The sequence below is a fragment of the Panonychus citri genome, unplaced genomic scaffold, assembly GCF_014898815.1.
Source record: "Panonychus citri isolate SS breed McGregor unplaced genomic scaffold, ASM1489881v1 Contig00138, whole genome shotgun sequence".
Lineage (NCBI taxonomy): Eukaryota > Metazoa > Arthropoda > Arachnida > Trombidiformes > Tetranychidae > Panonychus > Panonychus citri.
In genome coordinates this window covers 1,440,128-1,467,300 of record NW_026515543.1, presented here as the reverse complement: position 1 = coordinate 1,467,300, position 27,173 = coordinate 1,440,128, and the positions used below count along the sequence as shown (strand labels likewise).

General features: G+C 33.2%; 4 protein-coding genes and 1 pseudogene across 4 annotated transcripts; 2 read left to right on the top strand and 3 right to left on the bottom strand.

Moving 5' to 3' along the window:
• Positions 1-355: 355 nt before the first annotated feature.
• LOC128393491 (ubiquitin carboxyl-terminal hydrolase 5-like) lies at positions 356-4,090 on the bottom strand. The gene is made up of 5 exons (XM_053353675.1): positions 3,851-4,090; positions 3,487-3,612; positions 3,114-3,293; positions 1,220-3,025; positions 356-1,120 (listed from the first exon to the last, which is right to left on the bottom strand). Exons 1-5 carry the CDS (start codon positions 3,944-3,946, stop codon positions 785-787), a joined length of 2,544 nt encoding a protein of 847 aa, XP_053209650.1. The 5' UTR covers positions 3,947-4,090; the 3' UTR covers positions 356-784.
• Positions 4,091-4,367: 277 nt separating this feature from the next.
• LOC128393492 (uncharacterized) lies at positions 4,368-6,210 on the bottom strand. Its single transcript, XM_053353676.1, has 4 exons — positions 5,556-6,210; positions 5,191-5,304; positions 5,004-5,126; positions 4,368-4,917 (listed from the first exon to the last, which is right to left on the bottom strand). Exons 1-4 carry the CDS (start codon positions 5,787-5,789, stop codon positions 4,885-4,887), a joined length of 504 nt encoding a protein of 167 aa, XP_053209651.1. The 5' UTR covers positions 5,790-6,210; the 3' UTR covers positions 4,368-4,884.
• A 1,382-nt stretch (positions 6,211-7,592) lies between these two features.
• On the top strand, positions 7,593-18,599 carry LOC128393490 (huntingtin-like). The gene is made up of 12 exons (XM_053353674.1): positions 7,593-7,800; positions 8,102-8,185; positions 8,469-9,846; positions 9,935-10,160; positions 10,277-10,656; positions 10,733-10,923; positions 11,017-16,869; positions 16,930-17,258; positions 17,340-17,659; positions 17,718-17,878; positions 17,965-18,055; positions 18,129-18,599. Exons 1-12 carry the CDS (start codon positions 7,700-7,702, stop codon positions 18,228-18,230), a joined length of 9,216 nt encoding a protein of 3,071 aa, XP_053209649.1. The 5' UTR covers positions 7,593-7,699; the 3' UTR covers positions 18,231-18,599.
• Positions 18,600-18,754: 155 nt separating this feature from the next.
• LOC128393493 (protein argonaute-3-like) lies at positions 18,755-22,227 on the bottom strand. The gene is given in 2 exon segments (XM_053353677.1): positions 18,755-19,575; positions 19,578-22,227. Coding segments are annotated over 2 exon segments (2,970 nt in total). The 5' UTR covers positions 21,927-22,227; the 3' UTR covers positions 18,755-18,954.
• A 1,513-nt stretch (positions 22,228-23,740) lies between these two features.
• LOC128393718 (ABC transporter G family member 20-like) lies at positions 23,741-27,072 on the top strand (annotated as a pseudogene).
• The last annotated feature ends 101 nt before the right edge of the window (positions 27,073-27,173 follow it).

Below are 27,173 nucleotides of genomic sequence, written 5' to 3'. Positions count from 1 at the left end.
TTATCATTTAAATTACGTTGATTATGATTACATTTACAATCGAGTTAATTAACTTACTAGACAACCTTGAATCGATTTTTATTTGCTATTAGAAATCAACAGATTTAGTAATTATTTACTAATCTTTAATCACTTTAAACCTGATCCATTCATTTACCAGATTATCTGATCTCATAGGAACTTGTTTACCTTGACTTGATATTAATTCAATTCAGTGAATTAATTTTAACAATTTAATCATGATTAGTGTTTCTCTCGTTTTTTTATTCTTGTGTAAAAAATAAAAAAGGTTAATTCATTTTCCTTGTTAATTAAATTTCGGTGGAAATTGATTAGAGGTAATTGATCATTTCGCTTTATATGGATTTTTTGATTTTCTTTTTTATTTTGTCAGATGAATCAATAACCTTTCATTTTAAAATAGTCATTGATTAGTAATTAAACAATTGTATATGTGTGTGTGTATGTGTAAGTTATGTTTACAATTTGAATAGAAAAGGCGAGAAAAAAAGGATTAATTTGACAATTAGCATTAATTATTTCGGGTGAGAGTGAGTTTTGTTTTGTTTTATCATTGTTGTTGTTGGTTGGATGTGTTATATTGTTTTTATATGAGACAAATATAAAGATGCTTCTGATAATTGATTTGATTGAACAATTAGAGTTGATTTTTTTTGTTGCCAATTCAAATACACGCAGGTGAAGAGGTGGAAGTGGAGGAGGGCAAAGATGGAGGATGAGGAGAGTGGAGAGAGATTATAATTTGATGGTTTGAGAAATTTGATCAAATCCTTTCATATAAATACAGATAACCAAGATCTTTGGGTAGGTTTTGAGAGATAGCAACCTTATTGTCATTGAAAATGACCCAATGTCCATCTTTAAGAATGTGTGAAACATAATGTCCACACATTGGTGAGTTACCCATGTGACTGATAATACCAATTAATTTGTATTTTTCACCGCCATCCCGAAGAGGTCGAGGTGAACTCGGTGGTTTGACTGGTTCAATAGGGAAAAGATCGGGTACTTTACAAGCATCGACTTGCATTAAACCGACTTCATCTTCATTCTCGTCGTGACTGAAGATCCAATCGATAGCCATTTCAACACTGTTGTTCTAGAGGAGAAAGGAGAAAGATAAATGATTGTGTAAGTGAAAAGAAAATAATCAAAGTTGCAATTAAGATTGAAGATTAAATTTTGAAAATCAACTTACAGTTTCTTTAAGTGCACGAGTTGCTCTATCTCGACTTATTCCCATATTCATCAACGAATCCAAGGCACTGGAATCAGGAACAAAGAAATTGAATGAACCCTCAGATGATTTCGGCTTTTGTGGCTGTAATCCGACATCCTCGTCGAAAGGTTCATTCACTTCGGGATTACCTTGATTTTCTAGGAGCCAATTAAGAGCTGCCTCAACACCGGTATTATTTGTCCGAACCAAGGCTCGTTTAGCAGCGTCCAAACAGAATCCAAATTCTCTTAAACTTTCAATGTGATTTGAGTCTAAACAAATTTTATGCGATGTGGATTGAGATGAGGGTAAATTCAATTGTTGATGTGATTGGGAAGATGATCCACTTCCTCCTTCTGCTCCAGCGGGAACAGTATCATCAAGAAGCTCTTCTCCTTCCTGTAAACCTCGACCTCTAAGACGAGAAATGTCAATCTCATCGGGTACTTGAAGGGAAACATCCAACTTTTTAGGAACCCAATTAGTATCAAGGGCAAACTTTTTGATATGTAACATTAAATAGTCTGGAAAGGTTCGGAGTTTGGTTATTTTGGAAGCCGTTGTTTTAGAGTTAATTGCTGTAGAGTAAAAATCTTCAATAATCTCCGGCTCAATCAGTGTATCACAACATGCTTCAAGGGGAACAATATATCGGACAAGGTCAACTTTATCATCTTTACCGGAAGCTTTTTTCTTCTCCTCGTAAGCGGTAACCTCATCTTTGTTCAACGCTTTGTTCAACGGAATTTGTAGTGACAAGATATACTCTGATCTAGTTGTATAAGAAACTTTATGTGATTGATTACATTCAATTCTTTCCTCAATCTCAAATTTGAGACTATCCAAGGGATTGGAAGATGCACCACCGGTTTGATGTCGTTCGATAATGTTAACCAAATGAAGAAAATATTCATGTGCATCTTGTTGACGTTTTGTTGAAAATTCACAATGTCCACGACCGATCAAATTTTTAAACATTGTTGGCTTAATTCCAATTTGTTCGATACAATTTTCGTTACCAGGCTGTAAGGGTATACTGTAATCACCAGAGAGTAAACCATGAGCAAGTTTAGCCATTTGAGTGGTAAAATCATTGGTTGGATCGCAAGGTGATTCACAAAAGATATTCCTATCATGATATTTATTCTGAAAATCTGGAATCGAGAAGATAACCTGCATCACCGAATTAAGGTAACACGAATTACCCAAATTAACCATACCCGTTAAACCAGGACCAGTGATTGGTATTAATTTAGCATCAGATTCTTGGATAATAGCCCATTCACCAATTCTCTGATTATAATCTAATTCCAATTCTAACATTGTTTTCTCAGTTTTACGTAAAGCTTTTACATCAATACCAAAATGTGCTAAATGTTGAGGTAATAATGGATCTTCAACCATGTTATCCTCATCATACGAATACACATCGGCTGATACTTTATCCTCATTAAAAGTAATTGTACCAAGTTTCACAGCTAAAGGATGTTTAAATTGTTGATAATGTTCAACAGCATGATTATTACCACCGGTTCCATCAAAAAATGATCGACCACATAAGATTGATCCATCAGTTAAATTTAACCAAAGGTTATCTTTAAGGTCACATTTTTCACATTTCCATCCTTCCGGTGGGATTTTTACTCCATTATCCAATTGCAGAAGGTTGTAGGCATGTTTGGTTATTTGCCTTTTCTCACCATCCCAAGTTCCACTGAGAGAGTTAATTTCTTCAGATAAAAAAGCAGAATCAGAAGCAAGTATACTAGAAACACAAGCTAAAACCTTTAGAGAAAATGAAAATTGAGATAAAGTGGAATTAATATTTATATGAGAATTTAGAAAACAGGGAAAAAGAAAATGAATTTTTTACCTTATCAGGTAGATTTTCATTAGGCAATGGGATCCTTTCATATTGAGGAAGCACAACAATCTCATTTTGCTCATGGTAAGAGAATTTACCTTCGCCCCCAGGGTTATAACCACCTTCAATTCCAATGGCGAGTTTAGTTATTTTCTTTGGTTGCTCACCATCACCGGTTTCACTTGGCTCCTTTAGAATATACAAAAAGTGAAAAGAAAAGGATAAAAACATACAAATATAGAAAAATTAAATAGATACTAAGATTTTTCCTTCTTTTCTTTTCTCTCTTTGAGTAAAATAAGAGAGAAAAAGAGAAAGAAAGAGAGGAGAGGGTGAAGAAAATCTTAAATTCTTCAACATGTTATGTGGTTTAAAGACTCACATGGATTTTGATTCGTTTCAATTTAAGGTAAACTCTTGAATTTGTCTTCTCATAGTGAAGATTGACATATTTAGCGCTAAAACCAAGGAATGTCTTCATACAAACATATAAACCTTCCTCGGATTCCTAGAAAAGAAAGAAAAGAAAGAGTAAAAAAGAGTGTTAGTAAAAAAATGCGAAAAAGTAACATAAAGGCGAGAACACACACAGAGAGAAAGAGAAAACAATCAATTCTGAGAAGTAGAATAATCATTCCAATGATTGAAGAAATTAAAGACTAAAATGTATCTTGATCTTTAATCAATGGACATTAATTTCAATCAAACAAAATTGCTAATTAATTGAAAGATTCCAAGGTAATTACCGGTGTATCATAACTGTAGACACATTCATCTTTGAAAATTTTATCTCCAAGAGCTGGAACCCGAATATTTGGTAAATTTTCAACCAGTAATTCCATTATTGACACTTAATACTATTCAATCTAATTAAGAAAAGAAGGTTGATTAATGACAATTGATGAGGGGTAAACAAAATAAAAGAGAAAACAATTTAACTAAATCAAATTTAATTCTAATTCAGCCAACTATTATAAAGAGAAAATGATTAAAAACAAAACTCAAATTCACATTACCGGAAAAAAGAAAGGGATCGTTGAGTAATTACGTAACCGAAATGAAAGAAAAATTTTTCAAAAAGATTTTCAATTTTTCTTAACAATTAAATCTAATCACTTGGAGTAATTAGTTAGAGTTTAATTTTAGAACAATTTCTTTTGTTTTTCTTCTTGAGATTTTAATTGTTTCTCTAGTTTTTTAATTAATTGATTTTCCATCTTCTTTTTATATGGAATTGATTTTCTAATGAGATTTATTGATGATCAATGTTAAATTGTTAATTCTTGTGATTGGGTTAATTTTTTATTTCTCTAATTGTATTGGTTAAGTTGTAATTTTTGACTAACCTTTTAATTATTTTTTTGTTTGAATCGATTGATCCAGTTTGTTCTGAGATTTTATTGTTATTTGTTGATTTGACATGACATCGTTACTTAATCAGCTAATTGTTTAAAGTCAGGGTTATAACAATTAGAGATTGAAAGTTTTAACAAAAAATATAGTTTATGATAAATGATCATTAATCAGTTTGATTAATATTGAAGAGATTTTTTTTTAAATTTAAAAAAATTAACATTTAGAAATTTAAATTTGATTCTGATTTGGTTAATTGTTGATGTTTTCCATTCAATTAGATCAAAAATATGTGTGTATCTTTATGGGTTTTGAATTTTTATCATCATTGTATTTAGGATATTGAGGTGATTATTGTCAAACAAAATCGTTTTTTTTTTGATATTCAGGAAAAGCAAAATCAATTGTTGTAACTCGTTTGATTTGATCATTTGATTCCAAGGATATTGACAAAACATTTCTGAGGAAAAAAATAGAGAAAAAAATATCAATCAGTTATCGTAATTAAACAATAGTATAACAATTAAGGTGAAAGTCAATACCAACCATTGTATCTCTTTGCATTTTATCATAACAAGATTCCCTTTTCTTTGATGATTTAATTAGCAAACATTTATCCACAATATGACCATGATTGAGACCTTTACCTTCCCGAATACACACGACAAACTAATTAAAAAAAAAAAAGAGTAATTAACAATCAAATGGAATAGAAATCACAATTTATACCAACCTCTCGAAGAGTAATATCTTTAGTACAAACTGCTTTTCTCATCTTGGTGTAAGAAGTTTCAAAATCATCGGATGGAAATGATTTCTCAACACAATCCCGAATCTCAGTTGATTTCTATAAACAAAAGCAAAAGAAAAACCATAAATCATAAAAAAAAACCAGCAAATTAATATAAATAAATAAAAGTGAACAATCAAGTAACCACAATTTCCACCATTAAACAAAAGTAAAACAAAGAAACACTGAAGCTCCTCGAGACCCACAAATTAAACCCAAATAAATTGTGATAAAACAGTTAATTGACAAGAAAGATCATAAAAATGAACAACACAATTAACGATGTAAATTGTGAAAAATGTACTTACCACATTTGTAGGCTTAAAGATACACTCAAAAATTTGATGATTCTGTTCATCGAGAAGATAATTATCCAAATTACAATATTTCTGTTTAATCATCGGATTTAATCCTCCAGATTTACCGAATTTCTCATCACGAGCATAAGCTTTTTTCGATGTAACACAATTAATTAAAAGAATTAAATTAATTAACAAATAAACGGAAAAAAAGGAAGACCAAAAGTAACGAGACGAATTCATGTTAACACTTGGGAAGATTAAAAGAGAATAGAATAATTTGTTACAAAAAGAATAGAACAAAAAAGATAAACAAAGAGAATTGGAGGGAATCGTTTGGTCAATTGTTCTCTCGCTCTCCTCTTGTTAACATGTAGAAATGTAACAATTTTGATTAGATTAATTTTCTCTTTTTTCACTAATATCATCAATTAAAGTTCGTAATCCATTAATCAACGTGAAATTGTCACCAGCAATAGTAATTAACTCGTAATGTGATTGTAATCAACAAGTACCAAAAGGATAAGTGATTTTTTTTTGGTTAACCTTTTGGATTGTGTTAACATAACATTTATATGTTACCACCTCTTTTAATCACCACCCACCATTTTATAAATGAGAGACAATTGTTATTTTGTTGATCATCATCATCGTTAGTGATTTAAATTGTTTGGTAGGTTGAATAACCACAATTAGATTAATTGTGAACAATTTATATTCTCTTTTTCGCATGTCTCTCTTTTTTTGTTGTTTATCTTCCAACCAAACATATTACACTTTTTGGAACTGATCTTGTTAGACTATGAGATGTGCTCCAATTAATCCAAAGACTTTATTCTTCTTATTTTATTATTTTTATTCTTTTCTCTCTTATTATGTTCATTTTTCTTCTTTTTTCTTCTTCAGGAATCGTTCCTTTAAATTCATCTATATTTCCATCAATTATATGGTTGGTAAAATTATAGTGGACAAGGTCAAGTTTATATGGAGTATTGTTGTTGTTGTTGGAGTTTCTCTTTTCTTGGCTCATCGTATATGTTTTTTGCTCTCATCAATTGCATGATTATTGGTAATTTAACTTTGATTTTGATTAACTTGATTTTTGAGAATATTCAATTTTCTGATTCTTTTTTACTTCTTTCATTGTACTTTTTCAGTTTAAATTCTCATTCGATCAGATTCAATGGAGCGAGAGAAAAAAATATTCGACCCACATTTTCTCTGTTTATCTTTGGTTCATTGATTTTCTTTCTCTTTCTTGGACTCGAAATTCTCCTCCAATCGTCATCATTTTATCCAAATTTAATCATGAAAGCCTTTAATACAGTAATCTTCAGGTGTGTTCTCTTAATTAACTAAAAGTTGAAAGTTAATTGATCGAGAAGAGAAAACAAAAGAGCCAAAATTAAATCAAATTGAAGTTCAAACATATCGACAACAAGAACGAAAAAAATTAGCAACTAATGAAAATTTCTTTCTCTCTCTCAAATGGTTGGTTAACAAGACTAAATCTGAAAGTTAACAAATTGTTTAATCGCTTCTTAATTGCTTGTTGACATTTCTACAAACTTTTTTTTTACGTTTCTCCTTCGTATTGAATTAACTTTCTCTCTCTCTCTTCTTCTACTCTCCCTTTAAGAAGAAAACGAAAGTTATTAACTATCAACAATCAAAATGAACCAACCAAATGAAGAGAAATTCCATCAAAAAAACTCAACAAATTGTTTATTCTCATCAAATTAACTAAATCAACGTGAAGAAAAAAAATTAAATCCAATAATCTTTTTCTCATTCACATCTTAACATAATCACGATTACACATGACATGAAATAGAAACTAAGAAATTTCAATATTCATCTCCTTCTAAGCTCAACAATTAATCAATCTATTCAAATACTCTAATTTACTAACTACTAATTATTAATCACAGATAATCACTTAATTGTCAATCAATTTTGGAAAAAAAGACAAATGTAAGTTAGATGACAATAGATGGCGTAACTTTCCATGTAAACACAAAAAGCTTATTGAGTTGAGTTTTTTTCTTGTCTCTTGTTTTTTTTTCAAATCTCTTTCTCTCCACAATTAACAATTATTAATCAAACTCTATTTATGATTTAAACTATTAGTTAATCTTGTTAATAATCTAAGTATGGCCTCAATCGAGAAGCTGGTTAAATCATTGGAAGCTTTGAAAGTACTCCAAGCATCAATTGACAAACCTGAAGAACCGTTGATATCAACAAAATTTATGTAAGTATATTTGTTATATGATAAACATTGTTGATTCTGTTTTATTTTGGTATTGATATTTTATTTTACCTTCATTTATGATGATGACTATGCTTAACAATCAATTCAACCTCTTATTACGTTAATTTTTGGCAATACCTTTCTCAGAGAGAGAGAGAGGGAGAGAAAACAATTTGCTTGCATAATCAACCAACCTAATAATCGGATTGAATTGATAATTAAACCTGGAAAAGATCATTATTATTGTTTTATTATCAATCTTTCTAATTGATAGTTTTTATTTTTATTTTCTATTCAACAGCAAGAAGGAAGCGTCTATCAGTAAGAAGGAGAAAATCTCTCACTGTATCAACATTGCGGATATAATATGTTGCTCTCAATTAAGGTATTGTCTTATCTTCTTGTGATATCTTACAGACGAAATTTAATTTCCTCTAAACGATTCCATGAAACTTGCAATTAGATCAATACCTGTACCGTTTATTTCACTGACAATTGGTTTATATTATTATCATGCTTATAATATTGCAATGATTGATGAAATTTAGCTTATATTTGACATTGAATATTGGTTACTAACTATCATACGAAATCTAATATCTTCTAATTCATTTGATGATTTATTTTATCTAATTATATCCACCCTGTTATTGTTTTTCTCTCATTAGGAGTATGGAGGATTTTCAAAAATTTTTAGGAATTGCAATTGAAACCATGTTGGCTTGTTGCGATGATACTGATGCTGATGTCCGTTCCAATGCCGGTGAATGTTTAAATAGGACCATTAAATCAAATATCGATTGTCACCTTAATCGGATTCATGTTGAATTATACAAAGAATTGAAGAAAAATGGTTCAAGTCGAAGTATTCGTGCAGCTCTAACCCGTTTCGCTGAACTTGCTTATCTTCTTAAACCGGCCAAATGTCGTCCTTATTTGGTACAATTAATTCCAGTATTAGAAAAGATTAGTGCACGAACGGGAGAGGATAATATTCAAGAGACAATCACCTTAGCAATGAAAAAGTTAATGCCAGTCTTGGGTCGATATGCAACCGAAAATGAGATCTTACGTCTTCTTAATTGTTTCCTGTCCAATTTAAGTTATTCTCTGGCCTCTGTTCGTCGAACTGCTGCAATATCATTAACTTCGATATGTCAACATTCAAAGAAACCACCTTACTTTTATTCTTGGCTAATTAACAATCTTCTTAAATTATTTCACTCCAATCAAAACAAACTTAATCTTAGTCACAGTCAACTTTTAGAGACAAACAATAACCTTCTCTCTGGAATATTTCAATGTCTTAAAAATTTATTTCCATTGTTAAACAACATTCCAGCTGATGAGGAGAACCAAAGTTTAGTGATTACACTTAAACAGAAACAAGTTTACGAGAAACAAATGATCAATTTGAAAGACAATCTACTTCAAATGTACGAATTATTGTTACACAGTTTACGATATTCATCTGATAATGGTGTCATTGTCTCGGCTCTTGAAGCTTTACTACAACTTTTACGTTCACCTCCCAAATTGATTCTCAATAATTTACTAAGTATTAATGGAGTTGGTCAATCTCGTCTAAATGATTCTGGAATCACGGCTTCAATACCATCATCACCTTCAATGTCAGTCCGTCGGTTAAAGGAAGGATCTTCAATCGGTGGTTCAACTGATAATGTCGCCTCATTGGAAGAAGATGAAGATATTTTAATTGGATCATTTTCTCAAGACACAAGGAACACAAACACTTTGAACCTCAACATGCGAACTGATTCAGGTGAAATTTTCCGTCCGGAATCTAGTCTTAGTGAACCAGATGAAAATGTTTACGATCAATCAACAACCAATAATAGTATGGAAGGAAAAGATTTCCAATCATTTGATGAGAAAAGTTCACTTTCATATTCACCAAGAATTCTGCCAATGATTTTAAATCATCGTCATTCTCAACAAAGCAGAGAGGAGGATCAACCAAATGAAGTACCATTATCACCAGCACCATCGTTACCAAGTTGCTGGGATTCTGATATGATATATCAGGTAAACGCCAGTAATAAACAACAAACAAGATTTATTGTTTTCTATTTAGTTCAAATATCTAATCATCAATTTTTTCCCCATTCATTAGATTGAAAATATTGGCGATTTTACTTCAGAAGACACAATCCCATTAGAATATTGTACTCGCTTGATTTGCGCCAAATTTTTGCTCAATAGCACAAAAAACGGTCTTATTCCTGATAAAACTGTACGAATAAGTGTCAAGTCTCTTGCCCTTAGTTGTTTAGCACCAATCGTACAACTTTATCCAAAAGCGTTTCTCCTCGATCTTCAATTGTATCGACACCCACCAGGTAATAAGACTCAAGAATTTGCACCAGTAGAGTTTTTTTTGATGATTCTTATTGTAGATAAATTCATTCTAATCAGATTTTTTAAAATAATTATTGATTGATTATCATTTTTTCAGATTCTCCTCAAAAAATTTGGGATATTACTCTTTACTCATCTCACCCTGATCCTCATCTACGAAGTCAACTCTCTCTTGTGATATCAACTTTTATCAAACACGTTCTCGAACTACCTTTAAGTTTCGATGAATTTATCAGTGTTAATTGTGCTCCATCGGATATTAACGATGTTCCAAGTTTAGAAAATTTAATCATGAAGCACATCTACCCGATACTTTATGAATCTGGAAATACCTCATCCAGCATTAGAAATGCTCTTCAATCATTCCAGATTTGTCTTCCGGTTCTAATAAAATCCAAAGAAAACATTACCAATATTTTACCCAAGGTTTTAAATCGTCTTATTTTATTAAAAGATCATAATTATTGGCTTGTTAAAGTGAGTAAATTATTAACCGATCAATCTAATTGTCTATCTAATTTTCTTGTTACTTTTTCTCCTTTTGTTTCCATAGGCTGGTCTTCTCGAGCTATTATCCAATTTACCTTATACAGAGATATTTTATCTAGAAAAACGTTTATCATTAGCCAAGAATTTTAATTCGAAAACAAAATTCCAAGATATCGTCATTGACGAAGTATTTTTACCTCTTCTATCAGATGAAGATTATCGTATTCGTAGTTCAGCTTCTTCTTATCTTGTTGGGTAAGTTGAACTTTTTATTTGTTTTCTCGTTATATTGGATAGTTAATTTTACTAATCACCTTTTTCCTTTCTTTATTTTAATTCAATTTCTAGACTAGTCAAGAATATGTTTACCTGTTCTAATCAAAATAACGGTGACCCTGTGATAGGAACCACTCAGAATCTTGCTGAATCATATATAAGCTTTTTCTCAAGTTCATCAATGTCAATTCTTCCGATACGTGAATCTTTTCCAATCAAATTGCTCTCAAATGAATTTGATTTTATTCCACCTTTTGTTGATAAAAAGGATTCCATTGTTTACAATGTTTCCATTGAATCAAATTTAAAGTGTATCGTTGATAAACTGATAACCAATCTAACCAACAATTCTGCCTCTAAAGCGACAATTTTTGGCTGTTTTCAGAGTCTCTGTGAGCTTAGTGAGGAATATCTGGTCACTAAATTTCCAAAAGCCTGGGGATGTAAATCAGATGAAAATTCTGGTATCATTTCTCTTCTCAAATATTTATTATATCTACTTTCCAGTTATCCACCTTTGGTCAACGATCTCATTGCTCACCAATGTCTAATCACTTTAACAGGAAATCTTATCTCTGGTCTTTCATATCAAATAATTAGTCAAAGTGAATATGTTGTAACAAGTGATCATGGAATCGGTAGCAGTGGAGGAAGTGGAGTAATTAATGAAACAGAATCTGAATGGGGTGTCTTGGGTAAAGAAGCTCCTCTCTTGGAACCACTTTTATCTCAAGCTACTCAGCACTCGATTAAATTGTTGGCAATTTTTGGCTCTGTTTACGATGAAACCAATAGTCTAATCAATACACCAACCACCAATTCAGTTGTAACCAAACCACAAATGATCTCAACCCTGTCCAGTGCCACTTTAAGTCCACTGAGAAAGAAAAGTGCTAAACCAGATTCTGATAAAAGTGAATTACGTAAAAGTGGAATTGAAAAAGATCGTGTTAAAGCAGTTCAAAGGCAAATCAGTATAACCACCGATCCACTTACTTGGAGAATCTATGAGATTATGAAAAGTACTTATCATTCATCTAAAATAACCATGGATATGGGCGAAAGTAAGTTAGGTCCATTATTGGAATCAATTCTTACTCTACTTTCTCAGCTGATGGAGATTGGATCTTTTCGTCACTTTGTCCGTTTTTCTGAGGATATTTTAGATTATTTGAAAATTGTGATCGTTCATGAACCTCATGCTTCAGTTAAATGTGTCCATCAATTGTTCAAGTGTCTATTTGGATTGAACTTTGTCAATCTGATTGTACAAAATCGCGACGGTGGTGATAAGAATGATCTGCCAACCAAAGGATCACTTTCTGGTAGTGGTGGGATTACAGGTCTCGGTGGTAGTAGTGATTCTGGTGGGATAATTGGAAGTGGACATCAACCAATGGACTATTCAAGCTGCTCTTTTCCTTTACCCTCTTCATCTTCGGGACTTTACCAAGCGGTCATTGCTCGACCTTATTCCAACTTTTCAGATTACACCTCATCTTATGCTCCATCACTCAATTCTTACACTTCCTCACCAAGCTCGATTCCAACTTCTGTCATGACCTCCTCATCTTTGAACTTTCCATCTGAAGATCCCGACCTTTGGCATTGTTACTTTCGAAAGGCTATCGAGAAGCAAGTCTCTTATGTCCTCGATAGAAACTCAGCTCTTAGTCTTTCATCAACCCAATCAACGGGAATTCCCCGAGTAACCTTAACATCACATCTTCGATTATTTGAACCGATTGTTGTTAAATCCCTTCGTCTTTACACAATGACATCTAATCTTGATCTTCAATATGAAATTTTGTCATTTATTTGTCAGCTAATTAAATTACGGGTTGATTATAATCTTCTTGATTCAGATGCCATTTTCCTTGGTTTTGTTAGGAAACAATTTGAATTTATCGAAAATGGTTTACTCGGACCTTGTGATCGACTAATTGGAATTATTTTCAATTTTCTTATCCTTCTCTCATATCCTAATCCAACACAAGCAACTCTTCAAACTAGTAAGGTTAATGTAATCACAGTTCCCAAAATAATTCAAATGTGTGATGACCTGATGGCATCTGATCAACCGCCCGCTGCCTACGCTTTACCCGCTTTGAGACAAATTGTTGAAGATCTAATGTTATACCGATTACCCACCAAAGTCGAATCAGCAAAAGAACTTGATGCTCAACGAGAAGTGGCCATTGCCGCTCTTTTAAAGCTTTCCCATCATCGTCAAAGTCTTTACCTGCTCAATATTATTGTCCATCAATCTCGAAAAGAGGGTGAAGACAAATGGAGAAAAATATCTCGACAAATTATCGATGTACTACTTCCCCTTTTAACTCGACAATCTCTTTATATTGAATCTTATCCCGATCTTGAGATTGTCCATCATCTCTTTGAATCTGTTTCCCCGGCGGTTTATAGACCAGTTGATTATCTTCTCAAAGCACTTTTTACTCCACCCGACCCCAAGTTTCTCGAAGATCATCATATCTTTCAACGTTGGATTTCATCTGTTCTAGTCATCATTCGTGTCTTGATAATCCATGCAAAAGAGGAGATTGTCCTTGCCCGTTTAGATGATCTTTTACCTTCGTCAACTTTTTTCAATCTCAAGTGGATTAGAGATGATTCATTAATGTCAGATGAAACTTTTGATCCTTCTAATTCAACTTCACCTGAAAATGCTTCCATCACCTTGATTGCCGAGTTTATGTTCAATGTAGTTCGAGTTTGTGCTGAAACTTTGATCCATTATCGTGAATCAACGAGCCCACTTTTAAGAAATCGATCAACTTTTCTTGTTGAACAGATTTCGTGTTTCTTACTTTACATGACTCACATGTTCCAATCAGGGTCTTATCGTCGAGTTGCAAAACGATCATCAGAATTATTGAAAGAAATGTTATCTCGTAATTCAATCCTCGGCTCAATCAATTCTGCTTTCAGTAGAATTGAATCTCATTTTCCAACTATCATGTTCCAATGGTGTAACATTCTCATGTTACTTGGTTTTGATGATCATGGAACTCACCGTTTCTGGTACAAGCTAATTAAAGGTTTTGAACAAAAGAAACACGATCCAGCCTCTCTCGATGTCTCACTAAAAGACGACTCTCGATCATCAAATGAAGAATCAACCAACGAATCAAGTGTTGATAATCAGAATCAATTCCTCATTGGCCAATATCCATCGTTGAACATTGAAATTATCCGAAGATCAGCTCTTATCTTACTATGTGACTTTGTTTGTGAAAATATGAATGATGTTGAACAATTAACTTGGCTAATTATCAATAACATCTATGAAATAATTCGTTGGTCCTATGAACTTCCAATTCGTGATTTTATTCACGCTGTTCATCGGAATCAAGCTTCTTCAGGTCTTTTTCTTCAAGCGGTCGCCGCTCGATGTGAAAACTTTCGAGAACCCGTTTTCCTCAATCGTCTCCTTATTTGTATCGAGTTGTCCCACGAGACTCAATCAGGCTCTCTGGTATCTCTTATTGTGGAGAAAATTTTATCCAATCCCCAAACTGAGGCCTATCTGTCCATCCGAATGACCGCCAAACAAATTGCCATCAATAAAATTAAATTTCTCTGTAAAATTGATCCACTGGACGACGCACTGTTACAATTATCAGCTGATGACACGGATAAGATTCTCCATTCGATTGATGCACGAAAATATCGTGATCTTGTTGATTTATTACGAAATTATCGTAGATTAATTTCACCTTCTACCGATGTAAAATCCACTGACCATCCACTTAATGATGATAACGAAGCGACTTCATCATTCACTACAATGGAACTGAATCGTTCAAAAGATTGGTTCCTTTCGTTTTTCCCGAATTGTTATCAATTCTCAACAGTTGACTGGATGGAATTGGCAACTCTTCTAAACAAATGCTCACCTGAAGAATTACATAGTATTTTTGGTCACAAAATCTATGGGCTGACCATTTTATCTCATTGTTTGGTCACTGCAACCAAATTGACTCTTTTCAATGAAGATCCAAATTCTGAACCACAACCATTGAAAGGCAACACCCTTCTTAAAGCGGCTATGGCCTCATCTCAACAACACTTGTCCAAAATTTCATCTCATCTTCCATCATCTCATTCGCCTTTCTCTTCGCCGGGTGAAATGTACACCGCTCGAGATATGAAACATCGAGATTCTTTGGTGGAATTGTTTAGTCAGAAATTTTTCAAAGATCATCTTGTTTCTTTAGTTCCAGTTTTCAATGCTTTCGCTTGTTATGCTGATGAATCTCGATGCTTTGATAATAAACTTGAACCTCGAGAATTGATTCTAAGAATCGGTGTTCTCTACTCTGAGATTCTCTATTTTGATCTTGAATCTTCTGATTACAGTAACATCAGTTCTTATATTAACCTGTTGCACGATCTAACCAAACGTTCATCTTTCATTGGTCTACTTTCTGAAACGAAAAATGTTTCACTTCTTTGCTCTATCATATCAGCGGTTCATTTAACGGTAAAACTTAGTTTCGGCGATTTACCTGAAATATCACTTCGAAAATCTTTCCAAGAGAAAGAAAATCTAACCAAACAAGAGCGATCTGATTATCGTCACTTGGTTAAAGCCTGTGATCGTATTGTCGAGCTTATGATGTTTCTTAAATTAAGTGAATCCAATACTTCATATGGAAAAATTTGTTCATTTACTTTTAAATTGCCTCTCAGTTTGTTAAAGAAAATTAAGCGAATCATCATTTGCCTCTCTCGTATACCTTGTATCAATTCAGTGGTCATGATACCTCCGTCCATTTGGCAACATGATCTTTGGTCACCCGAGTTTACTGGTCACTTTGGAACTGTTTGTTCAACCGTCCCATCAGATTATTTACGTGATAAAGACATTTTGAAACAATTGATTGACCGAATCGCCTCACTTGGTTGGATCAATCGAATTCAATTTGAGGAATTGTGGATGTCACTTTTAGGTGTTATTTCACCAATTCAAGATTCCGATGAAACTTTTGAAGATGCTCAAGATAAACTACTAATTGCTACCATAGGAATCGATGGAATTACAACTTTACTCTTACAAGCTTTAAGGTATCCAGTTCCCGGAAATCCGTTGAAATGTTTATACTCATTCAATCCTTCACGAACTGCAGCTTTCATGCATACCAAGTTTGGTGAAAAATTAACACAATTAAAATACATTCTTCCGGGAATTCATGAATCACCTGAAGAATCTGAAGTTGATGATTGTACTACAACATATTCAATCAACTCTAAACGCCTTTTCTCTGTTGATTATCTTCGTAAACAAATCGGAATCATATCGTCAACTGAACTTACCCCACCAACTTCATCTGGTTCATCATCGGCATCCTCTTCAACCGTTCAATCGCCCACCTCTCAGGGAGCCCCTGATCCTTATACACCTCGAACACCCGAGAATATTACTCTTAAAGAAAATACCGAGATTGATCTTTCCTCATGTATTCACTTTCTTTTTGAACTTTATGGTCAACTGATTACTACCCATATATCACGATCTCCGTTAATCATTGAACTTTGTCGGTCAATCGCTTCACTGATGGACCTTTTCTTTGAGAAGTCACAATATGAGTGGGTTCTTAACATTTTCCTCGATCTATTCCGTCTTTCAACAACCAATGAAGATGACATGGTTACCCAGTATTTAGCCTTTGGTGTCACTCGATCAGCCGCCATTCTCTCAATTGAAAACGACCAACTGATTGAAAAGTGTAAAAAGTGCGTTGAATCAAGTTTGAAAAGTTTACTTCTACCAACAAGGATTAACACTCTTTATGGTGTTTGGTATCTGTTAGAAAAGAAAAATACTCTTCCCGGTGGGAAAGAGACGCAATTCTTACCCTGCGTCTCCGAATATCTAATTAAACATCTTGGGGATGAAAATTTGTAAGTATTTTTCACATCAAGTTCGAAAAGAACTAATTGTTTTTCCATTCTCAATTCCAGGCCAAGTAGTCACAATGAGGAACATGTTATCATCATGTGGGAATTGTCTTTCCATCTGATTGAAACTTTTGTCGATTCATTTGCTGAAAATGATTTCGCTCAGAAAATATTCTTATTAAGCTTGAAAACAATTAGCAGTCCAAGTAATAATGATCGAGTCTATGGAACCGTTTGCAATGGATTAATGAGACTATTAGTTTGTGAAATTTTCAGTATCAAAGATGCTGAAGCAATTGTAAGGATCTCAACGGAGAAACTTAAATCACCCAAATTACCAGCAAGCGAATCAATTTTTTCACTTCGACTTATGGTAACATCGATTTACATATGTAAGTTGTTTTCTTTTAATTCTCTATTCATTTCTCTATCTCCTAATCCATCATTTCGTCTCTTTAATTTCTTCATTATAGATGGATTATCATTCGCAAGTGAAACTACTTTATCTTCTTCACAGTCAACTCAATCATCTGCAACAATTAACTCTAATTCTGTTGGTATTCTAAATTCAAATGATAATAATGAAGATTTACTTTTCGCGATGGAACGGGTTAGACTTATTTTCGATCGGCTTAAAATATGTAATAAGAAAGAAGCCGAATTAATTGCTTCCATTATTCCTCAAATTCTGTGTGATTTCCTTCCGACTCAAGAGATACTCAATAAGATTATTGGTGAATTTTTATCTAATCAGACAATTTATCCTCAACACATGGCTACAATTATTTACAAGGTAAATTTAATCACTCAAATCAAACGGATTAACTAATCAATCAGTTTACTTTTCTTAGGTTTTCAAAATTTTAAGACAACAATCTGAAAGTTCAATGATTCAGGAATGGGTTTTGTTATCATTATCAAGTTTTACTCAAATTCAACCAATTTCATCAGCAATTTGGTCTTTATCATGTTTCTTGGCAAGTGCAGCATCAAATGTTTGGGTTAGAAGCTTGTAAGTTTAATAGCAATTAGTTAATTTCTGGTTTTCTTAAATCAATTCATTTTAATTTCAATTTTTTTCTCTTTTTCATTTCATAGATTTTATTGTCTTGTCGCCCGAGGGAATGGACTTTATGAAGCCAAAGACGAAGATATTTTTTACCTTTGTTGTTGTAATTTTTACGATGAGGTAAATTAGATTCTATTCAAGTTGTTAACTTAATCTAATTTTAATTGTGATCTTTTTCTTAATTGTACAATAGCTCACTAAGGATCATCAAAAGGAATCGTTCATATCAATTTTTGAAGATGTCACAAAATTGGATTCACCTTACAGCAAATTATTAACTTTCCTGAAGAAATGATTGGATTGATGGTCGAAAAAATTAAATAAGATAATTTAACAATCAACAAATTTTTATATATATAATTAGTTAATTGAATTAATTTTTGGGAGTATTTATTTTTTTCTGATTCTCCAATTATTGATTAAGGAGGGAAAATCCCACAACTTAATCCGCTCAATATTATTAATCATCAATAATTTTTTTCTTGCTTAATTGTCACATTATCATCCGTTTCATCATCATCATAATTATCAAGCCTCTAGAATTGTTAATTAATTGTTATTATTAAGATAAATCTGTATTATTAACGTTTAAATACTGTAGTGTTTACAGTTTTTGGTAAATTTTGTAGCAATTAAGAAAATTAGATTAAATAATTTAAACGAAGTTCAGTTTTCTTTTATTTCAAATGCGATTTGAGAGTAACAGAAACTAATTGAACATTTCGATTGATTAACAAAAGATGAATTTAAATGATTAGTTTTGCAGAGAATAAGTGATTAAGGAAATTGACACAAACATGAGGCAATTGTCAGAAATGATGAATTTGCGAAAAATTGTTGATTTTAATAATTTCCTTTTAAGTTTTGTTGTCAATTAAATGTGAATACAATTTTATTAATGTTAAAATTAGATAGTTAATAATTAATTGAGAAAATAATAATTGCGTGAATAAATTGAATTCGTGTGAATTTGAATTTAAAGGAAGTGTCCAAATAAAACGAGTGCTAATAAGTGACAATTAAATGAAGTAAAGAATATTTTTAAAGTTTTCGTTAACGTTGATTGCTCTGTTAATCTCAGCGTTCATTTCTTCGTCGGTCCATTGACGGAGTTTACAAATTTCTCTGTAATGAACTTTTCCACGAGCTGCAGCATGATGAGCATAACGAGCTGGGGCAGGATCGGCGATTGACTTAGTAGCTCGAGCGAACAGGTAACAAAGATAATAAGTGGCCATTTGGAGATCATCAGCCTGTGCAGAGCTTGAATTCCAAAGTACAGTGTATTTTCCTGGACGAGCAGTTCCAAGAAATGAATTTTGACTACACAAATAAAAGTCAAACCATTTGAAGTGACAAACATTAGTGTCGATAACTGATCCTGGTAACATATTTCCATTTCTTGTACCTTCTCTTGGATCAACTGGGAAGAAACGAGCGTTGTGTCTCTTTTGAACGATAATGTAGGTCAATTTAGGAGGATTGGGATACTCTTTAAGACGTTTGTGGAGAGGAAGAATTTCACTTCCCATAACATGGGCGAATTGTCCTTCAGAAACACCGTCGCGATAGACGATAATATGTTCCGGGTAAAAACCACGAGAAGCTTTGAACTTGTCGATGATTGGTCCGATCATACTATGAACTTGACTAGTTCATCTCTTTCATGATTAGCGAAAATTTCAGTTCGATATTTACTGAACTCTTTATCAATCGAACCTACAACGGCAGCGATCGATCGAGCATTTTCACCAGGAGATGGATGATTGACATCAATTCCGACGACCATTGTCTTATCATTCAAAATTGAACATCGAGTGGTTTCGCTCAGCTTCAAATTGGCTCCACCGATTTTAACGTTAATTTTGAGCAATAAATTGCACAGATAAGCAGTATCAAAAAGTTTATGTCTACCATTTATATTAGTACGATGATCGTAGTGTTTCTCCAAAACTACTTGAGTCGGGACACCGAGACATTGATCACCAAGGTGTTTTACAGCACTATAATATTCAACGTTTTCTTCCATAATAATCACGATTAACTGGAGGTTTTTAGTCTTACAAAATTTGAAGAAACTTTCAAGTTCGTTGATTTGAACAACTTTAAAAGGATTGGATGGAGGATGGATTTTCATCCCAAGCATAGTTCCTTTTTCGTGTAAAAGTTTAGCAAATTTATTGGCGACTTGACCATCAATTTTCCGACGGACTAATCCAATCAGAGCCCAACTTTTCAATTCCACAGTTGACAAGAATCTTCGCATTGTCTTATCTTCTTTTGCCATATTCCAATCTCCTAGACGAGGTCCAAAGTTTGGATCATTAGCATAAGTAAGTTTTGGAGCTGGAATGACACGACTCTCGACGGTGACTCGTTCGGGATTCAATTGAATATCAAAATCATAATCGTTTAATTTTTTCGAAACATAATTAGCGATTTGGCCGGTTTCAATACTTCTATCAGCTGGTTTCTGGGTGGTTGTGTGTGAACTCACGATTCTGATTAGTTCATCACGAAGTTTCCGTTGATTACGCTGATTGGGTAAAAGGGAACACAATTCAACAGGAATGTAGTTATTTGAACCATAAACAATGCATGGTAAATGTGGATAATCAAGATGGATTGCATATTGTTGTCGGAAATAATCAGCCACATAGACCTTTGTATTTCCATCTTTAAAGCAAAGCTCTGAACATGATTTTTCAGTGAAAGATTTGATCGTGTGAACACATGGGTAACCACGATATTTTGTTTCAATTCGAAGGAGAGTAAGCTCTTCGAGAGCATGTTTTGTATAAGCGTTTATCTTAATTTCGTTAGGAGATCCAACCTGTAAGATTTCACACATTGACTTTATTAGAGGACCTGCTTTGTAAAGAACAGCAGTAGCTCGGTCAATATTTAACATTGGACCACCTTGACAAAGTTGAGCTGATTGATGATAACCAAAGGCCATTTCGAATCCTGTTGGTCTTCCATTTCGCCCTTCTAACATTTCTATTCGCGGTTTTCTTGCAGCTGAGAAGAAAATTTTGGAGCCATAGATAATATCATTTTGGAAAGAGTAAGTTTTACAAATAATGTCGACCACTTGTAGAATAGCTCGATCATGGGTAATCTGAGCCTCCTTAGAATCTGCATTGAGACTCAAACGAACTCGCACTGTTGGTTTAATTCTAATCAGGTAACTCTGGCTGTAATTCGGATTATTCTCACGAGGTTCGTTGATTGAGAAAGTGAAGATTCTTCCTTCTTTCGCGACATTAGGAAGAGGTTTACTTGTTATAAGGATTCGATCGTTGTCGTAAGCATAAGTTACTCCAACAAAAATCTCTTTACCCGTAGTATTAACAAACTGTGCGAGAAGAGTTTGATTCAGCTTTTTGGTGATTCGCTTGAATTTTCTGCCGACCTCTTGTTCTTTTTTATCAGCGGATGTTTGATCTGGTTTTAGAAAAGCGACATCATATTGGTAGACAGGGTTTCCACCCAATTTTAATCTAAAGAAGTTGGAGTAAAGCTTTATTTTGTTACCCTTTGTTCCGTTAGGAAATTGTGGCCTTAGACAAAGAGGGGGTGGTGGGTTCTTCAAACTGAGACCAGTGAGTTTCTCAAATTCAGCAAAAGAATCTTCAGCACTGTGCTTGAGACGTTGAGATTGAACCTTTCTCTTCAATTCAGCCTCTTCCAATTCAAATGTTTTGGCGATAAAATCCTCAGCTTTGGCTTCTTTTGCCTGTGGGGGCTTTTTACTTTCACTTTTCATAGCTGGGGCAGCAGCAACTCCAATACTTAATTGTCCAATTTGTTCAGGTAAATCACCACTTTCTATTATATGCCCACCACCAACATGAGCTGATGATGTTGATGATCCAGATGGTTGGTTTATACCACCTTTACCTTTTCCATCTCCTTTTTTAGTTTTCTTGGTTTTTTTACCTTGATTACTTTTCTCTTCAGCAATGGGAGTTTCCGTATCACTCGTCATGTTGATTGATTGAACACAATGTAGAAAATAAAATAAAATAAAACCAGATTAAAACAATTAAGAAGATCGCTTGTCACAAATAACAGGTCTTTGTCTTGGGTCAATGAGTAGCGAGGGAAAATAAAAACGAACAATAATCTCAAAGGATATCTTATTCTTCAAAAAGAATTAACTGATTACGAAGATGAAGTAGATGAAATTGACCAATTAAAAGAAAAGAAAATACTCAAAACAATTAGAGATCGTCGATTAAAACATCTAAAAAAAGACGCAGTTAAAGAGTAAAAGACAAGAATAATAAATTCTATTCTAAATAATCTCCTTATAAAGACTCTTCAAGTCGAGTCGAAATTTTCGGCTGAGTCGAAGTCAATTTTTCTCTTTTCAACTTATCCGATCTCCTCCTTTTCTCTTAACACTTTATTATAAAGTCTTTCTTTTTTCTTCTTAATCTCCTTTATCTAAAGAGTTTGATAACAAATAAGAAAAACAATTTCCTGAAAAAAAACGATTCTTTAATCAATCAGCCGAAATCTGGAACCAATAAAAATAAACGAATTCGGTTAAACAACCGTAACCGGATTTCTCACCTTTTAGACAGAGAAAAAGAAAAATAGACAGAGAAAAACGTTAGAAAAAAGCGATTTCGGTTATTTGGTTTCGGCGAATTTTTTTCCGATTAAAAAAATTTTCGAAATTTTTTCTTAATCTTTTAATTAGAATTTCATTTTTTTTCTCTCTCTTATTCAAAGAAACTTTATATCCAATTAAGATCCGTTTTTCTATTCTCACGTCCCTTAAAACTCTTTGGTGATTAATTTTTAATTGTTGATCTAAAAGATGATTAGTTAAAATGGTCTATAAGCTAATCACTAATTTAGTTGATTTGATCAGAAATTCAAATAAAAGGAAATAAAGAAAAGATTAGTTTCCTTTATGGTGGAAACAAATTAATTAGTTAAAGTTCATTTGGATAAAGATAATCAACAATTAGATTTTGCTTATCACTCATAGAATATGATTAATTATATTGATTGTCTTTTGAAATTCTCAACAACTCTGATCATTGGCTTTTGATGCACTCGAAAGTTAAATCTCTTAGTAATTACATCTTCCATGTTGATTATCAGCTAATTAGATCACAAGTTTAATCAAATCTGGATCATCCAGTTATCTTGCTTAGTTTTAATTAGAAAACAGTTAAACTTGTGATCAATTGGAATCATCTTCTTGTCCTTTTTTTTATATTATCCGGACACAATTAAACTGTTACCACATTAGGGTTAATATATAATTCCAATTATAAATTAACTGATGATCATTGGAAATTAAATGATCAACAATTAGGTTGAAGTAACATTGGTAAAGTTATTGTTGATTCAATAGTTTCGTCTTCCCTTAATTTCCGTTTTCAATAATTTCTTCATTTATAATGATCGATATCAAGCAATTTGTTTGATGATGAAAGTAATTTCGTAATTGTGAATATAAATCACTTCGAAAATGTTATCGAGAAAATTAATCACAATTACTCGAATTTTTAACGAGAATTACTTAATGAGCACTGAAAAGCGGTTTGTCTTCGTAATTTATCCTTCGCATCTACAATTAAATCAACTTAATTGCAATCAAACTTTTCTTAAATCTTGTGATGCTTATAATTGAATCGTTATTTTCATTACATTGTATAATTATTATTCTGATGATGAGTGAATTTTAAGTTGAGTGAGTCTATGGAGCTGAGAGAGTGGATCAAACCTCCGCCTGTTCAGAAATTGCTTAGAAAGACCCGAGGCCAAAATTGAAGAGAGAGTGAGAGAGAGAGAGAGCAAGTGAGTTGGGTTGTGTAAGACCAAAGGAGAGAAAGAGGGAGAAAGAGAGAGAAAAATATTTGGAGTGAGATGGAAAAGTTGTTGACTCGCTAATAAAGAAAAAGAGAGAGAGAAAATCATTTATTTTCCACCAAATTAAATGATTCTCTCCAAATGAACATGATTATTAGCTGACATTGAATTCTAATTGAAACAATTTAATCAACACAAAGAGTTTGACAAAAAGTTTGTTTCGAATTTTGGTCCTTCGTTATTATCGAAAGTGAAGCTAAAATGTGTTCGTCGATCGACCCAAAAGTGACCGCTGTCGACTCGCGTAACCTTTACCTTAGCTACAGTAAAGGAACGTCCAAAGTGATCGCTCTTAACAATTTATCTCTGTCGATTCCATCGGGATGTATTTTCTGTTTAATTGGCCCATCAGGCTGTGGTAAAACCTCTTACCTTAGATCATTAATTGGTCTGATCAAAACCGAATCAGGATCGACAACAATTTTCGGTTACCCACTTGGTCATCGTGATCTGATGATTCCAGGTAGAGGTTTGGGTTACATGCCTCAAGCAGATTCTCTTAATGATGACCTGACGATCGGTGAAATGTTGAGCTATTTCAATCGTTTACTCAATACCTATTCCTCATCTGCATCACCGATCAATAAAGTTATCGATCTCAATCGAAGGTTGAAAACCAGTGATGATGATTTTCTTGCGAATTTATCTCTTCCAAGTGAAGATACTCTGATTGGTTCTCTGAGCGGAGGTCAAAAGCGACGAGTGTCCTTCCTTTGTTCAATTCTACATTCACCTAAGTTAATTATTCTCGATGAACCAACGGTCGGTTGTGATCCGATCGTCATAAACTCCATGTGGAAAATATTACATTCAATTACTTCGAGTGAACAATCAACGATCATAATTACAACTCATTATTTGGAAGAAGCTCGAAAAACGGACATGATCGGATTCATGAGAAAAGGTCAGTTACTCGAAAAAGGTTCACCAGCCCAAGTGCTCAATCGGCTATCAGTTAACTCAATCGAAGCTGCTTTCGCCTTAATGTGCCAACGATACAAGAAAAATAAACTCAATCGCTCAGCTAATTATAAACATCGCCAATCGAATGCTAATAACAAGAGTGTCGATAAAAACGCCGAACCAAGTTCGTCTCAACAAGTGAACGAACAAAATTTCACCAAATCATCAACTAATCTAGTGAATACTTCATCGCCACCATCGTCATCTCCATTATCCGTTGATTGGTTTCGTGATAATTTGGCGATACCGTTGATTGTTTATCTACAATTAACCTATGCAATTACTCATCGATTGTGTGTTCGTCAGTTTAAAGTTAAATTGTTACTCGTAGGACCAATGCTCGCTATTGTTTTACTTGTCGCTTTGACCAGCGTTAGTACTGGTGGTACTCCAGTAGTGACCATTGGAGTGATTAACAATGAACAGGAAAATAATGGAGTCAAATTTTCCTCGATCAAATTAATCAACAATTAATTCATTTAGTCGCATATAACTCAACTGAATCTGCTCGACACGATTCACTTACAGGTCAACTTTCCGGTTACCTGATAATTTCTAGTCAATTCACTGATAAATTAGTTTCAAAATACAGTTTCACGGAAAATGATCTGACTGATTCAGAACCAGCTCTAGTTTATCATGGAGATACAACCAGATCAATTGTATTGGCAGCGATTAACTTTCAACTTGAATCAGCTTTAGATGATTCTTTATATGCTATTATCAATCAATCAGATCTTAATCCAATTCTTAGCTCACCTTTTGCCCTGATCGTTGATCCAATTGGTAAAGCGGAATCGCCCATTGATCTTTACAATTCTCGTAATTACTGGATGCCCAAATTCATTGGATTCTGGTCATTTACAGTTACAATTATGCTCTCATCATTTACCTTTTACCGAGATCGAAATGAACCTTTGTACGAACGTAACTTATCATCGGGAACAACTCAAGGTCAATTTGTTATCGGTCATTTTATCACCTCAATGCTCTTACCGTTAGCCAATAGTTGGCCAGTTATAGCATTTGCCGTTCACGTAATTGGTTTAAAATCGAAAGGACCATTAGCCCTTATCTGGTTAATCTACATCTCGAACTGTTCAACAGCGATCACAACCTCTTTCTTAATCTCTTCCGCTCCCATTGACATTGCCTTTATTTTCATTCTCGATGCCGCTTACGTTTTTTCCGGCCTTACGTCAACCGGAACTCTTTGGCCGTTCGAAGCGCTTCCCTATTTCCTCAAACCATACAAAAATTTATTCCCTTTTGTGGTCAATAGCGATTCTTTACTAAGGATAATTTCCCATGGACATTCATGGGACGATTCACTGATTCTTTGGGGATTAGCTCAGAATCTCGGATACAACATAATTGTCCTGATGCTCGTCAGGTTCATCTTGACACTTCAATAATCATCTCATCAAATGTTTACACCAATTCTCATCTAATTATCTTCATAATTTCTTATTAACTTATATAAACTTTTCTACCCTTGATAACAATCAATTTGATTATCGTATTAACCTTGATTTTTGTTTTCCAATGGTAGTTAATTATTAAACCAACTTGACCATCAATCATAGACTCGATTAGTTTATCAACTTTGCTATTTAACTTTGGCTCAAAAACTTTTCACATCCTAACCATTGATTAAATGTTCAAGTTGATCAACAATTTAAGGATTAACTTATTTACCTGAGTGATCAAATCTCCTACAGAGTTTTCCAAGAAATAGTTAAAGTTCAATTAAGTTGCACTTTTATCTGATCTTTTTTTTTGCTTCTTTTGCCCTGAAGGCAAAAATTATTATTATTGCGCTTTGATTTCTCAATTTCCTTGGGGAAAATATTGAGATTTCATCCAGAGAAAAAAAACTAGTTTCTTAATCATGGCCAAGAGATCAAGAGATTAAATAATTATCAACCTTTAATCTTGATAATAATTTAATTATAAACTGTAAACAAAAATCACCTGAAAAGTTATTCAAGATTAAATTGAGAACTAATCAATTCTTTCACAATTATTACACAAAATCCTTCAGATTTATTTAAATTACCGATCACTTGATGATTAGAATACAATTTGATGTAATATTCATCGTAACCGTTTGATTAACTGGAACTAATCAATTTGTTAACATTAATTAAGAAAAAAAAAATTTAATTTTAAAATCAATTGATCGTAAGTATTTTCGAGGGAGAAAAAGTAATTAACTAAACTCGAGTCAATTTACTAATTATTTCCAGTGGATCTTGACCTTCAATTAGGTTAAATTTTAATCAAAATCTTTTTAATTAGTTGCAAGAGATTCGGTTAATTAAAATTAGTTGAAAAAATGAAAAGTTGAAAAGCCAATTCAGAGACTTCGATAGTATCG

Bases quoted from the DNA above. Each gene is read 5' to 3' on its own strand.
- LOC128393491 (XM_053353675.1), bottom strand. From the start codon at position 3,946: ATGGAATTACTGGTTGAAAATTTACCAAATATTCGGGTTCCAGCTCTT. The intron at 3,294-3,486 runs GTGAGTCTTTAA...TATATTCTAAAG, and splicing joins TGAAACGAATCAAAATCCAT to GAGCCAAGTGAAACCGGTGA. The intron at 1,121-1,219 runs GTAAGTTGATTT...TTTCTCCTCTAG, and splicing joins CTCGTGCACTTAAAGAAACT to AACAACAGTGTTGAAATGGC.
- LOC128393492 (XM_053353676.1), bottom strand. From the start codon at position 5,789: ATGAATTCGTCTCGTTACTTTTGGTCTTCCTTTTTTTCCGTTTATTTG. The intron at 5,305-5,555 runs GTAAGTACATTT...TTTTGTTTATAG, and splicing joins TCTTTAAGCCTACAAATGTG to AAATCAACTGAGATTCGGGA. The intron at 4,918-5,003 runs GTTGGTATTGAC...TTTTTTCCTCAG, and splicing joins AAATGCAAAGAGATACAATG to AAATGTTTTGTCAATATCCT.
- LOC128393490 (XM_053353674.1), top strand. From the start codon at position 7,700: ATGGCCTCAATCGAGAAGCTGGTTAAATCATTGGAAGCTTTGAAAGTA. The intron at 9,847-9,934 runs GTAAACGCCAGT...CCCATTCATTAG, and splicing joins ATTCTGATATGATATATCAG to ATTGAAAATATTGGCGATTT. The intron at 10,924-11,016 runs GTAAGTTGAACT...TTCAATTTCTAG, and splicing joins GCTTCTTCTTATCTTGTTGG to ACTAGTCAAGAATATGTTTA.